This window comes from Dermacentor andersoni, chromosome 4 (assembly GCF_023375885.2).
Source record: "Dermacentor andersoni chromosome 4, qqDerAnde1_hic_scaffold, whole genome shotgun sequence".
NCBI lineage: Eukaryota > Metazoa > Arthropoda > Arachnida > Ixodida > Ixodidae > Dermacentor > Dermacentor andersoni.
In genome coordinates this window covers 49170509-49184384 of record NC_092817.1, presented here as the reverse complement: position 1 = coordinate 49184384, position 13876 = coordinate 49170509, and the positions used below count along the sequence as shown (strand labels likewise).

Below are 13876 nucleotides of genomic sequence, written 5' to 3'. Positions count from 1 at the left end.
CTGTGGCTAATTTTTGAATCCACCTGCACACTGTAATGCTGATGTTGTGTTGTGTTTGTGTAATGTATGTAATGTATGTACAGTGTGTAATGCTGTGTTGTGCAGCATGATTTCATGGCATGACTAATGCTTAACATGTGATGTAATTCAGATGAGACAGAGGCTCAAAGGAAGATGAAGACTTGGTTGGAAGTGATCAGCAGGACCAAACAAGGGACTCCTCAGTCTGGAACCAACATTTCAACAAGTTCCATTATCAAAACGTCGGCTCCAGGCTGAGGTTTCCCTTGTTTGGCCACTGTTGATCCTGGGATGTAATTTTTCATTTGTAATGCCCAAACACGGTTCCACATGAAGCAAAACTAAAGCTACATGTTCACCTTTACTTATTTTCATGGAGAGTACGTCCATATTAGAAAAGAACAATGAAATCTTATTTGAGTTAGAACTTAAGAGGCAACAATTTGCACTGAGTTGCAATGAGATCATTTCTGATTCAGGGAAGGGCAGCCGACCTGCAGTATGTGGAGGCTGCTGCCAGGAACATAGCCGAGAAGGCCACTACACCAAAGATTGTTGTTGAGAAAAGCACTGTCCCAGTCAAGGCTGCAGAGAGCATTAGCCGTATCCTCAAGGCCAACATAATGCAGGGAGCTAACTTCCAGGTAAGTCTTAGTAACACACTGTGTTGTTGGAGGTAACTGGTTTCAAAATAGAGATGTACACCCTAAAAGCTGTGTTGCAGGTCTATTTGATGAAAACTCATCAGGCGAGGGTGGCACATTTTATTACAATAAAAGCTGTATTGTACCTTTGGACTTAAAGGTTTACACTTGCATTGGTGCAGTGAAACCTCGTTACTACAAACGCCACATCGGATTAACAAACTTTTGTGAAATGCAAAGTACTTAACTATGGGGCCCCGTTGACGCAGATACACGTGGCGCCCAGTCATCACAATTTGCTTCCCCCAATGATCTCGTTGTGCTCAGTAACACTTGATCCCAACCTACATTTCAATCACATGTTGTTCATAACTGGATAGATGGTGCATTAGCATCTCTTGCTATCACCTGGTTGCATGGTTCGTTAGCGATTCCATTAGCAGTCGTTTGACTTTAGGACCCTCACCTGTATACTACTAACAACCATGTATCTTGAATAAAAAATAAACTGAAACTGAAACTTTGATCATCAAAACATTCAATTCTCTCTTTCCTGTCAAAAAAGAAGCCTCAACTAAAATGCCTTACAATATTTGGAACACACAAAATTTTGGAATTGCTCTCCAATTCTAATTGCTTCCTTTAATTCCAAAAACTCCCATTCAATAAATAGAAGTATTAAAATTTTTGTTAATAAATTCTACATTTTCAGACACTTGTGCAAAACTCATTCGCGACCAGTTGTTCTGCGACCAGGCAGGAGCAATTCCTGACCAGATTTAATGATTGAACATAAACGCATTGGGGCAATGCTTTGATGTTTTCGAAAAACAACAGAACTACAACTCGGGGACTTTTACGAACATTAGAGAGTTTTAGTTTAGGGGACGCAAGGCAGTGGGCCCCCTAGCGCTTGGGTGCATTTGCGTTTGCGTGCGCAAGCAGAAACACATTATAGGTTAGCGGCCCCACACGCAAGCCGCAATGAGGTTGCATGCGCTCACAGCACCATCAACGTCTGATCTTTGCGTTATCATTTTTTAAAACACGAAATCAAGCATATGAAGTAAAGCACATAAAACTATTCTTATTAAAAGCAGTTAATAAAGAGGTTTAGAGTGTCCAGTAGTCGGGTAAATGCAGGCTGGGGCGTTGGGGCGGAGCCATGAACAGGAGCGGTCTGCATGGTGCAGCCACCTGGTGGCGCAAAGCTCAAATAGACAAAAACAGCTAATATTGCAGTAACCAAGTGTATTTTACTTTGCTGCAGGTATAAATTTTTGGCAGCAACACAATTACGCCAGTGCTGAAAATTTACACCAGCAGCAAAGTAGAATAGACTTGGTTACAGCAATATTAGCTGCTTTTGTCCGTTTGAGCTTTGCGCCGCCAGGTGGATGCACCATGCAGGCCGCTCCCGTTTATGGCGCCGCCCCAACTGCGTTTATCCGAATACCGGACACGCTATACCTCTCTATAAAAACGACGTCTGTCGACACTTGCTTTTATTAGATTTATTAGATTATCTACCCGCTAGCTACTCGTAAGTTCTCCGACACCGCAAGAGTCACATAGGTAACGTGACCACTTAGGGGCAGCGATGTTTTCGGTCGGCCAAACAACCCAAGGACACAAGTAGACGTAGCGGTCTGGGCATGCGCAGTATCGTTGCCCCTAGTTCTTGCGTACGCAAGCCGCTTGCGTCCCCTAAACTCAAACTCTCTATTAATGATACAATACTTTTGCCACTATAATGTGCACATTGATCTTGCTCACATATCTGCCTCCAGGCAGATATGTGAGCAAGATCTCTGCCAAGATCACATATCTGCCTCCAGGCAGATATGTGATCTTGGCAGAGATGTGACAGAGATCTTGGGGAGATCACATGTGATATGTGATCTTCAGGCAGAGATGTGCTTTGCACATCAGCAGGAAAGCGAAATATATTCAACCTCTAATTCCAAATTTCATTTGGAAAACATCACATCACACAACAACTCATCACTTCCTCTTTCGGACTGTGGTTTCACGAGGAGTGACTTCTCTAAGTTGATCGACACCCACATTTCTGTAGATCCAGTTACGATTAGTACACCTGGCTCCGACAATTAGCGGCTTGTCATGATCCGACTAACGATGTGCCTTTCACCATTGGAGCATACAATACCTTGTATGAAACCAAGACCTTGGGCTCTGCTCAGGGTTGGAATGGGCTCGCTCTTTCCATGGTGAAAATTCTTTTTCATAAGCAACGAGTATTCATCCATTTCATATTTAATTCTTCTGTAACACTAATGCACTTGCCTATTTGTAGGCGAAAAGGTTCTAGCGAAACCGAACGGACCAGCCAATGTTATCTACCGACCTAACATAATGAATGCCATTTTTGGAGAAATTTTAGGGCTTTTAAGTTCACCACGGTACTACCGTATTTGGTCGTTTATAAAGCGGTCACGATTATAAGGTGAGGGTGCAGTTGAAGGACCCAAGAAAAAAAGAACTTAGTAAGCACTGTAATATAGCACGATATAGAGTAGCCGACAGATTATTCAGACTTGACATGAATTGCCAGAAATACTGAATTACTAACACAGCCAGAACGCAAAATGGTGACCATGAAATATGGGAGAAGGGAGCTTCAACACATGGAGTGGAGCTCATATGCAAATTTTGCCTTTTGGTGTGACTTCACGGCATTGCGTTATGCACTGCTGCAAAGCCACACCCTAAGGTGAAATTCGTGCTGCCGTGAAAGCACGCCTAAAGGAAAAAATTACAAATAGTACACACTCCACCTTTACTATCCCTCACATAAAAGTTGGGGTTGACTTCGAGGCTAAGGATTCTGAGAAAAACCTTGGCTTGTATTCGAATAAATACAATATTTTCTATACTGTAGTAATTTACTCCATCTTAAACAAGTTGGTTTTACACATCACAAGAGTTTGCCCCTCACCCTGTACGTGTTCTGTAAAACACTCAATGAAATTAAAGATAAGTCTACATATACAGATTAAGTCTAAGTATACAGATAAAAGCTCCATGTTTTATTCATTTCTCTTTATTTATAAGGTGCGTTTGACAGCCTTTGACATCTCAAAGTATTAAAGTTTCTGAGGTCTCATAACTGCCATAAAAACCTTTACCGGTTAATGAAATATTTCCTTGAACATCAAACTGTTATTTACCACTCTAGTGTCTGCAAAGTGTAAGCCAGACCTTCAATTCCTGTGGGTGTGGCCATCCTGAGGGCCAGACCTTCATTTCTATACCTTCAGTCCTGAGGGCTCACTATGGAATATTATAGTTCATATACTTGACCGCCAAGGCCAGCTGATTCAACAGCATCAAGTATGGTATCATGTGCAACATTGTCACACAATCTATGTGAACACCCAAAGTCCTTCGGCATACCCATCCAACTGTTTGGAGGAGACACGAGGTGCTCGTGTTATCTCTGCCTGAGCAAAAGTCACCATCAGCACAGAGAAATTGTGCTTCCTATACTTCTCCATTAGCCATACCAATACTTCTACCTGAATTCACAACCCCACTGTTCATGGTGTCACATTCAAATGCCAACGAAAAACATTTATTTGAACTGATAACGTTTCCTGAACATCTAAACTACTTTCGGACAAAATTGGAAATTTTTTCCTCCCGTTTACTCACATTTCTCAAAATGCTTTAGTACTCTGTATCTCCTATGTGCTGTATGCATCACCCGTTTCGCGACCAACATTTCCAAGCTCTTGCTTCATGTAGAACTCACCTCCGTACAATCTGCACTTCTACTCACCATCACATATTTCTCTTGATGTGAGTCGAGCACCTATCCAGTCACCTCGTCCATCCTGTCTTGTATTTGTATTGTATTTTTAGCTATGCACATGTATCAACTAGCCCAGCAGCCTGTTTTACTATGATATTAAACATTCTCTTAGAACAGGGTGCCTTATTTCAATAAAGTAAAATGAACACATAATACATGGGTGGTTAACAATAGAGGAGGTATTCAATTTGCACAGCACGGGCAAATCCAATGGATAAAATTTTGGGGAGTAGTATCATGGCAAAACACTGTATAGTAGGTGCAGAGGGCACCACGAAACTCAGTAAATGTAATGATTCTGACCCCCCCTATAGACACAGTTGTGTAGGGCACATAATTTTTGTGGTGAAAATCTGTTCATTAGTGACCGTTAAAAAAAAACCAGTCTTACACAGCTAGTAGCCAAGCAAGCTATGTTTCTCCAAAAGTCGCATCATGCATTTTTTCAACGGGAGGCATGTGCGAAATTCTTTTTTTTTTCTGCAGCCCTCTTTGAATCCAAATGAGCCAGTCTAGGATGCTCTGAACCAGTTCAAACCTGTATAATTTTTGCTCTGGGACTGAACCAGAGCCAAACCAAAAAGGATCAGTCTGGACTGAACCTGAAAAGATTTCAGTTTGACACCTTGATCTGAACACATCCTTCTTCCGATGGCACGTTTCTTGTTCTGAAGGTAATGTTTGAATAAAAGAAAGCTGTGCAGCATAAACTGACAATTACCTGCAAGCATCAGCAGTCTTGGCTTTGTGTTTGTTCTTTATTACTTCCTATGTTATTTATTAGAAAGCAATGGACAGTGCTTGGGTATCTAAAGCAGCTATAGGAGGTGTGTGAGTTTCAAAATTCTCAGAGGACACCTTGCTATTCTGTCTTCTTGACACTACAGTAAAGCCTCATTAATTTGGATTTCCCAGAACAGAAAAAAAATGTCTGAATTAACCGAATGTCAAATTATCGAGGGTATCAAGGGAATGCTTACTACATCAACACGCCTTTATTTACTGGCAGAATCAGAAATCCTCTTAGACATTGCGCAAAAGCACCGTGGAAGCTGCAATTGTTGTCATCTCGTGACTGATTAGTGCTTGCAGCAGCGAAGGCTTTGCGACTGACTTTGCTGTGTAGCTGCGGTGCAAGACCTGCGTCTTCATTGAAGATATGCACTTCAATTCCATGTGTGTCCAGATTTTTTTAACGCGATAGCGTTAAGGAGCTCGTGTCGCAGAAAAGCCGGTGTCGTCGGCGTTGGCCGTGAGCGATAAATCCCGGAAGGCACTTCATAAATAAAGAAACAACTTGCAAGATGGGCTGGGTGGGAATAGAACCAGGGTCTCCGGAGTGTGAGATGGAGACGCTACCACTTAGCCACGAGTTCGATGGTTCAAAGCGGGACAAAAGTGCCTCTAGTGAATGCGGTGTTGCCTTAAAAATGTGCCGTAGAAAGTTATACTGCAGTGTATATCGGTAATTATGAGCATGTAAATTACAGAAGTTGCAGTTACACGAGTAGCGAAGTACGTTTCCACTACATTTCTTCTGCGCTCTGCGCACACGCAGAGCTATCTTGCGGCAAACACAGAAGACCTCCTCCTCGCAACGGCGCTGCCCTGACACGTGGCGCGCCACTCGCCCCATGATCACGTCCGCCTTCATGGCGCGTCGAGGCCCGGCTGTCCATGCCGATCGCGTCGTTTGGCTCACGTAGATCGTTTGAGTGGACGGTGCGAATAAGGTGCGATAATGCTATCGCGTTCCACTCTTGAAGGCGAAGCTTAAGCGTCCTTAAATTTTTTTTTTCCAGTGAATCGGTTGCCAACAGATCGTATGTCCTTCACGATGTAACCAGCAGATTTGATGCCACCATGCAGGCCGCAGTAGAATCGCTCATCCCCAACAGCTTCTACCATGTTTGTGACATTGTGTTTGCATTGCGCTTGCATTGCACTGAGTTACAATGAAACTACTGCTCGCCTTAACCACTGCTGTTGAAACTGTGGTCGCTATCAATAAGATCATGGAGGGCGACCATGCAGTTCTGAAGGCATGGAGCCAATGCGCATTGAGTCTGAAGCTAGTGGAACTCATTTGCTGCAACCACTGTGGGCAAAATCATGGTCGCTATTGTCACTTAGTGATGGTTAAGAACACAGTATCAAAACTGTGAATCGTGAAACTAACTTTGGGGCTAACCTGTGGCCACAAAAGCAAGTGACACTCAAAGCACAACCATAACCATGAGTGCAATCAGCGATTATCGAAATCTGATCTGTGGGCCATGCGCATCGACCTCTATACACGACTCGTTGAAGGTTCCAGTGTAATCGCTGGTGCTCGCATACCTTCCAGAAAATACAACACTATTTGAACGATGCACACAATCTGATTACACAAGGTTCAGTGAGAATATGTGTGACATGCAGAAACAGTGATAACATTCGAGTAAGTTCCAAATTCTGCAGGAGCGTTTTGCACTGAGTGATAACGTTAAGTTCGTGGATGAAATGGAGTCCCCAGAAAAAGGATAAATAAGAATGTGTGTCACTATCAACCCAGTCACAAATGGTGGCTATGCAGTTCTGAAAGCATGCGGCCAATGTGCACTAAGTGAAAGTGAAACTACTCCTTACCACAGCAGGCAAAGCTGTGGTCACTGTCGACACAATCATGGATGGTGAGCACACAGTTCTGAAGGCACATGGCTAATGCAGTGTCATGCGGGACATGAAACACAAGTATGAAGGCTATTCCGGCATTCCTGTACAGTTTCCACTGATGACTAAGGTGATGCAGATTCCGCTGCTTAGTTTTGGTTGGACACTAGCTCCTCTTTTGCTCTTTTGTGGTGCACTCCGCCCGCTGTGAGAGTTGTCGGAATGAACCGGTGTACAGCCAAATACGTCTGAATGAATGAGAGTTTAATGCCATTAAATAACACATGTGCCTGCCGGGACCAGAGAAAAAGTCCCAATTATGCGATTTTCCAAATTAATGATTGTCGAATTAATGTGATTTTTCTGTACCTTATTGGCACCATGTACAACTGCTGTCAAACTTAACCCAAACAATGAAAACACATATATGGGGGCTTAACTTTAGCAAACACCGACTTTAAAAAGCAAGCATCGAATGCTTTGAAAGGAAGACACAACAAGGTATCCTGGCCACGGCAGCCGCATTTCGACGAGGGCAAAATGCAAAAACACCCGTGTACTTATATTTAGGTGTACATTAAAGAACCCCAGGTGGTCCAAATTTCCAGAGCCCCTACTACGGCGTGCCTCATAATGAGAAAGTGGTTTTGGCATGTAAAACCACATAATCTTACACAGTAAGGTAGCACTCGTTCAAGGCACCCCAACTATATAACTCCAACACATTCGCCATGAGAAGCAAGAAGGTGCTTGAGACATTTTCAGCTTAAGTATGATGGTGACTGTACAAGTTAACAACATGCTAAATGTTTCACTTATTTTGCAGGTTCTTTCAAACCCCGAATTTCTAGCTGAAGGCTCAGCTGTTGCGGACCTACTTCACCCAGACCGCATCCTAATTGGGGGAGAGCAGACACCCGAAGGCCAGGCGGCTATTCAAGAGCTGTGTTCGGTGTACAAGCACTGGATTCCTGAAGACCGTATCATCACCATGAACACCTGGTCGTCGGAGCTTTCCAAATTGGTAAGTACTGCCTCGGGACTAACTTTCACATTTTCAAATGGCCTAGGAAGAATTTATGCCTGAAATGGTGATATTGTGACATGATTAGTTATGCTTTCTTTACTAATTAGTGTTCGTTCTTTCATAAACAGCTAGCACAGGCCCTGGTGGCTCGGTGACTGTGGTGCTCTGCTATTGGAATGTAGATCATGCTTCCATTTCCACATACAGTCCAAATAAACTTGGGAGTTCTCCACTACAATGCCTCCGAGGCCCTGCGTTGCTTTATGATGTTAAGTTACATTGATCAGTCAGTCAAACAATCAGTCACGAGATGCAGAGCAAGTAAAAGGACAGTGTGCAGGCTCTTATACTATGATGCTTTTGTTTCCTTGAAGTTATCCGCTTATTGTTTTTCGGAAGAAATGTGCTCTAATAAGTGGTTTTTATGGCTTGCTAGAGTTGTTTGATCTTGCCTTTGCAGGCTGCAAATGCTTTTCTAGCCCAGAGGATTTCTAGCATCAATGCGGTCTCTGCAATCTGTGAGTCAACTGGAGCTGACGTTTCTGAAGTGGCACACGCCATTGGAAGTGACAGCAGAATTGGCACAAGGTTTCTACAAGCTAGTGTTGGTAAGTGGGATGTGCTGTTTTGTGTAAGCTCCAAGTGAACATATAGCATTCTTTAATATTTTTTTTTTCACATGCAGTGAGGCAATGTTATATGTCAAAATTTGGAAGTACTTCAGTGAACTCGGCTATCATATTTGCTCAAGTGGCTGCGAGTGCTTAGCAGCTAGCATTTCATGTTGCACGCACAGTAAAACCTCGTTGAATTGGATTTCACGAGACTGGAAAAAATGTCTGAACAAACCAAATATAGAATTATTGAATGTTTCAGGCAAACAATAAACAAGTGCTTACGGGTACATTAACTTGCTTTTATCAACTCAAGAGATCTGCGGCCCTCATTTCCATTTTGCATTAAATCAGCACAGAAGCTGTGATTCTTGTTGTCTTGTAAGTGATAAAAACTTGCAGTGGCAAGGGCCTCGCAAGTTTCCTCACAGGGCCGCAGTGGTGTAGGACATGTGTTGTCATCTGAGTGGACGTGCTTTTCACTACCACATCTGGATTATTTTGTCGCTTGTAAGCTCCTCGGCAACTGATCATTTATCACGTCACTCGCTGGTTTGATGCCAACACATGAGCCACAGTAGGATCATTTTCCATCCACAGTGGCTTTTTTTAGGTTAGGGACATCGCGCATGCTTTGCACTGAGTCAAAATTAAACCACTGCTTGCTGCAACCACTGCAGATGAAGGTGGTCGGTATCGATGCGGTCATGGATAGCAACCACACAGTTCTGAAGACATGCAGTCAACGTGGTAGGCAGTTGAGAATGAGCTTAGTTGAGAATGACCCCTTTCCAAAGCATACCATGTCATTTAGCTTTGATGACGTTCTGCAGGCAATGAATTGAGGCAACATAGTATTATTCAGTGATGGTCTCCCCCAACCAAATGAAAAACATCTGCCAGCAACAGACTCTCAGAATTCGAAAGGACGGAAGCCATCACTTTCCCTGTTGATGGAACATACCAGGCTTTATTTATTATTTGCCTCTTTGCAGTAGAAAGGGATAATGTTTAATAGTTCTGACTGCCATTTACTTTCAGGATGAAAGTGGTGCATCTCCATTTCATCAGTGGTCATGTACCGTTAAAATAAGTTAGCAAAATCTGCTCAGAACATCTCCACATTGTTACTGGACCTTGTGCACTGCATGTGCTTTTGTCCATGAGTGAGCAATGAATATCTCTGATGATGACATGCTGGATTGTGGTTTTCAATATTTCTGTCAGCTCCACAATCCTCCAAATGTTTAGCCAGCAATCTGCCAACACATGGTGTCACACATAGACGTTTTCTTACATGCTGATTTATGCTGGCCTGCCACAATGTGGGCCATCTTCGATGCTCATTCACCCTTGTTTAAATAATGCAGCATACTTCTTAACTATGCTATAGCAGAGAGTGCCCTCTCTCAACAATTCTACCAAATCCTGATAAATACCGGCTAGGGTTGTGCAAATACTCATAATTTTTTAATATGCAATCGAATGTATCATGCTATTTGGTATTCTGTCCAATTCAAACTTCATTATTTGGAATTTTTGAAGTATTTAGAATGTACCAATATGAATTAGAAAACATGTACAGTTGACAGTTCTGGTTTCAGTGAGTGAGTCGAGTTGCTATTGAGACAGCTCAAAGACAGTACAAGCCAAAGAAAAAGAATTTATCAATTGTAGCCAGCCGATTTTTTTAACCCACCCAATTATAGAAAGTCTCCGTGGTCATGAAGTTCCTTCGTTTATTCTCACAGCCCCACATCCCTCTTTATTGAACTGATGTATAACGGAAACCAAAGTTTCAGACATGATCCATGTGAGCGAACGTGTCAGGGATCTGGTGGTTAAAAATTTGGAGGACGCTTAAGCTTCACCTTTAAGTGTGGAACGCGATAGCATTCAAAGACCCCCCACTGCTTCCCGGCAAATGCAGCTTATGTAACCGTAATGGTAACCGGAAAATGCTGGCGGCTAACGTTATGCACGAAGGTGGGCTTTCTGGTAGAAATGCGGCCTCTTGCGTTGGCCATGATGCGGTGGAGGCGAGCGCCATCTGGAGGTGTTGCAAGGAACCGGGTGTGCCACTCTGTAGCCTCCCAAGATATTCGCGCGTCGGTGCGCTTAAATGGCGGACGTCATGGCCGGTCTATGAATGGTAGAAATGCTGGAAAAGGGGCTTGAGTTTTCATGTAACATAATTATGTTTTCTCGTTTGTTTATTTATTTATTTATTTATTTACTTCATTACCCTCAGGGACAGAGGGCATTACAGAGGGCATTACAGAGGGGAGTGAATACATTGGATAAATTGGAAAAAGAAAAGCAGTAAATTTGGATAAAACTAAAAAGGAAAAGGAAGGGTTACATCAATACAATGAAGGAAATTAACAATCAATAGCGCACAGTACGAGGGGAAAAGTACCGTTGAGCATACAAAGCATAAAGAGACCTTATCAACGAAGAAAGAAAACAAAAGAAATGACGATGTAAACAGTAATGTATGCCCACAAAACAAAGTTTGGTGGGATCAAAACGGAAAAACAAGATGAGCTAAGCAAGAATAAAAAGGATGAGAATGCTACAATTTCTTGTGTTTATGACAACAGCAGGTTAGTTAAAGAAGCTTTGAACTTCTTTAACTAACCTATTTCAACGACAGATCGGGGAAGGATATTCTAAATCGCTGATGTACTGGGGATGAGTGAATTCAAGAAATGGTTGACGTGGCATGAAGGAACACCCACATTATGACGATGGTCGATGCGAGGTGAAACATTACAATGGAGGGTTATCAATTTATTCTTAAGCACGGGGTTCCCATAATATATATTATGGAACAAGCAAAGGCAGAATATTTTCCTACCTTGTAATAGCACTGGTAATGATAAGCTTGCTTTCATAGTAGTGACGCTGGACTTACGGTGATAATCAAAAAGAATCAAGCGAGCTGCTCGGTTCTGAACAGATTGAAGTTAATAGGTGAGCGTCTCTTCACTGGGGTCCCAGACAGATGCAGCATATTCAAGTTTAGTGCAAACTAACGATTTATAAAGAAGTAGTTTTACAGAACTAGAAGAAAGATAAAAATTTCAGTGTATGTAGCCCAGCAGGCGATTAGCGTTGTTGGTTATATGGTCTACATGCATCTTCCAAGAAAGATTATAAATGAATACGCCTAGGTGTTTGTAACAGGACACAGATTCAAGGTTACTAGTATTAAGATGATATGAAGACAGTGTAGTGTTAGGACGAGAAACACGCATGTACTTACATTTGTTAATGTTTAGTTCCATGTTCCACGTATTAGCCCAATCAAGAGCATGGTTGACATCGGATTGAAGAAGACCTATATCGGAGTCACTGTTAATTTCATGCTATATGACACAGGTGTCTGCAAAGAGATTAATTGATGAGCATAATCTATCAGGTAAATTGTTAGTATATAAATGAGAAAAAGCAAAGGTTCCAGCACAGAGCCTTGTGGCACACCTTATTCAACTGTGGAAGTGACAGAGGAAGTGTTATTAGCTGCGACAAATTGTGAACGATCAGTGAGAAAAGACTGCAGCCATTTGAGAACGTTTTTTATTTCTTTTTATTTATTAATACTGTGATCTAATACAAGACCTTCCCAGGGTGGGCATACAACAGAAATGTAAACATTGGTGGAAACAAATTTCAACATGAGCAAAAATCATCAGTAAATTTCAACAATCAAGCAATCAAGAAACAGAAATGAATGGAAAATAAAAGATACAGATAGAGCAAGCGCAACACAAAAATTATCAGTAAATTCAAAAATCAAGCAATCAAGGAACACAAACGATAGAGATACAAGAAAAGGCAAGCACAACACATGGGTATATTACAGTTCCAAACAAATGTAAGGTAATTAAAGATAGGTTTCAAACATTTTCAGTGAAATTTGTGATAATGCATCATTAGTAAGACTATTCCAGTCTGTGATTGTTGTGGGGAAATAAGAATACTTATAGGAGTTAGTTCTTGCATTTAATGGAGTCACTGTAAGACTGTGCTGTTGTCTTGTGTCATATCCGAAGTACGATATAATATTGGACGCGTAAATATTGTATTCCCCTTTGATGATCTGAAAGAAGAATTTTAAACAACATATTCGGTTTCTATCAGAGACTGGAAGCAAACCACTTTGATTAATTAGATGAGTGATAGATGTACGACCATATGAGTTGTAAATGAACCGTACCACTTTCTTTTGCACTCTTTCTAGATTAGCAATATTAGATTTTGTAAAGGGATCCCAGATTATAACAGCATATTCCAACATGGGACAAATAATGGTTTTATATGTAAGAAAACGTACACTGTGTAGGAGTTGAGGAGGACGTCGGGATGAAACACTTGGGAGGTTTATTTACATTATTTACAGTGAGGGTCAATTAACAGTAGTAAAGTCATTATGGGCCGGCAGCAACTCGGACGCTGCGGCCCGTCGCAAGAAGTTCGAAAGAAATGAATCCAGGAATGCTCTAGGAATGCTCTCCTGCTGCTCCCGGTCTGCGTCTTTTAAGCCCTTCGGTGTCGCGAAGACACGTCACGTTCGGCCGATGGGAGAGCCCGCTCAGGTGACGCCATTTTCGGCCAATCGGCGAGCCCGCTCGGGTGTCGTCATTTTCGGCCAATGGTAGGCGCCCGTGTGATGGAGTCGCTCCTTGGTCCCCCTGCGGTCTTGCCGTGCTGACTTGCAATGCGCTGTCACCATAGAGGGCAGGGGGCGACGCCGCCAGGTTGTCACGGCGCATTACAGCCGTCTTGCTCCGGGACCCACTTTACCCGGAACAGTGCCAGGCTCTCTCTTCGCTTTCGGGAAGAGTCAAGCAGTGAATAGCTCCACCGGCTGCACACGAAGTGGGGTCCGCCAACTTGTTTGCTCGTGCCGCGCCTAGGGAATGTGGCATCGGTGCTTCTTCGCTCCTCAATTAGCTGTGGTGTGATTCGATGTGGTCTGGTGAACTCGAAGTAGGCTCCGTATCTAACATGGTCCCGTATCTAACAACTGTGGGACGTGAGTTTCAAGGCACGTCGAAGGAAAAGAATTTGCGAAGGG

General features: G+C 42.6%; 1 protein-coding gene across 2 annotated transcripts in view; it reads left to right on the top strand.

Annotated features, from left to right (window-relative positions):
* sgl (UDP-glucose 6-dehydrogenase sgl) overlaps positions 1-13876 on the top strand; it is a 47068-nt gene that overhangs the window by 23295 nt on the left and 9897 nt on the right. For both annotated transcript variants that reach the window (XM_050184233.3, XM_050184232.3), the window contains 3 exons: positions 501-665; positions 7979-8176; positions 8640-8787. In XM_050184233.3, the coding sequence (XP_050040190.2) occupies positions 501-665; positions 7979-8176; positions 8640-8787 (511 nt within the window). The remainder of the gene's footprint in view (positions 1-500; positions 666-7978; positions 8177-8639; positions 8788-13876) is intronic.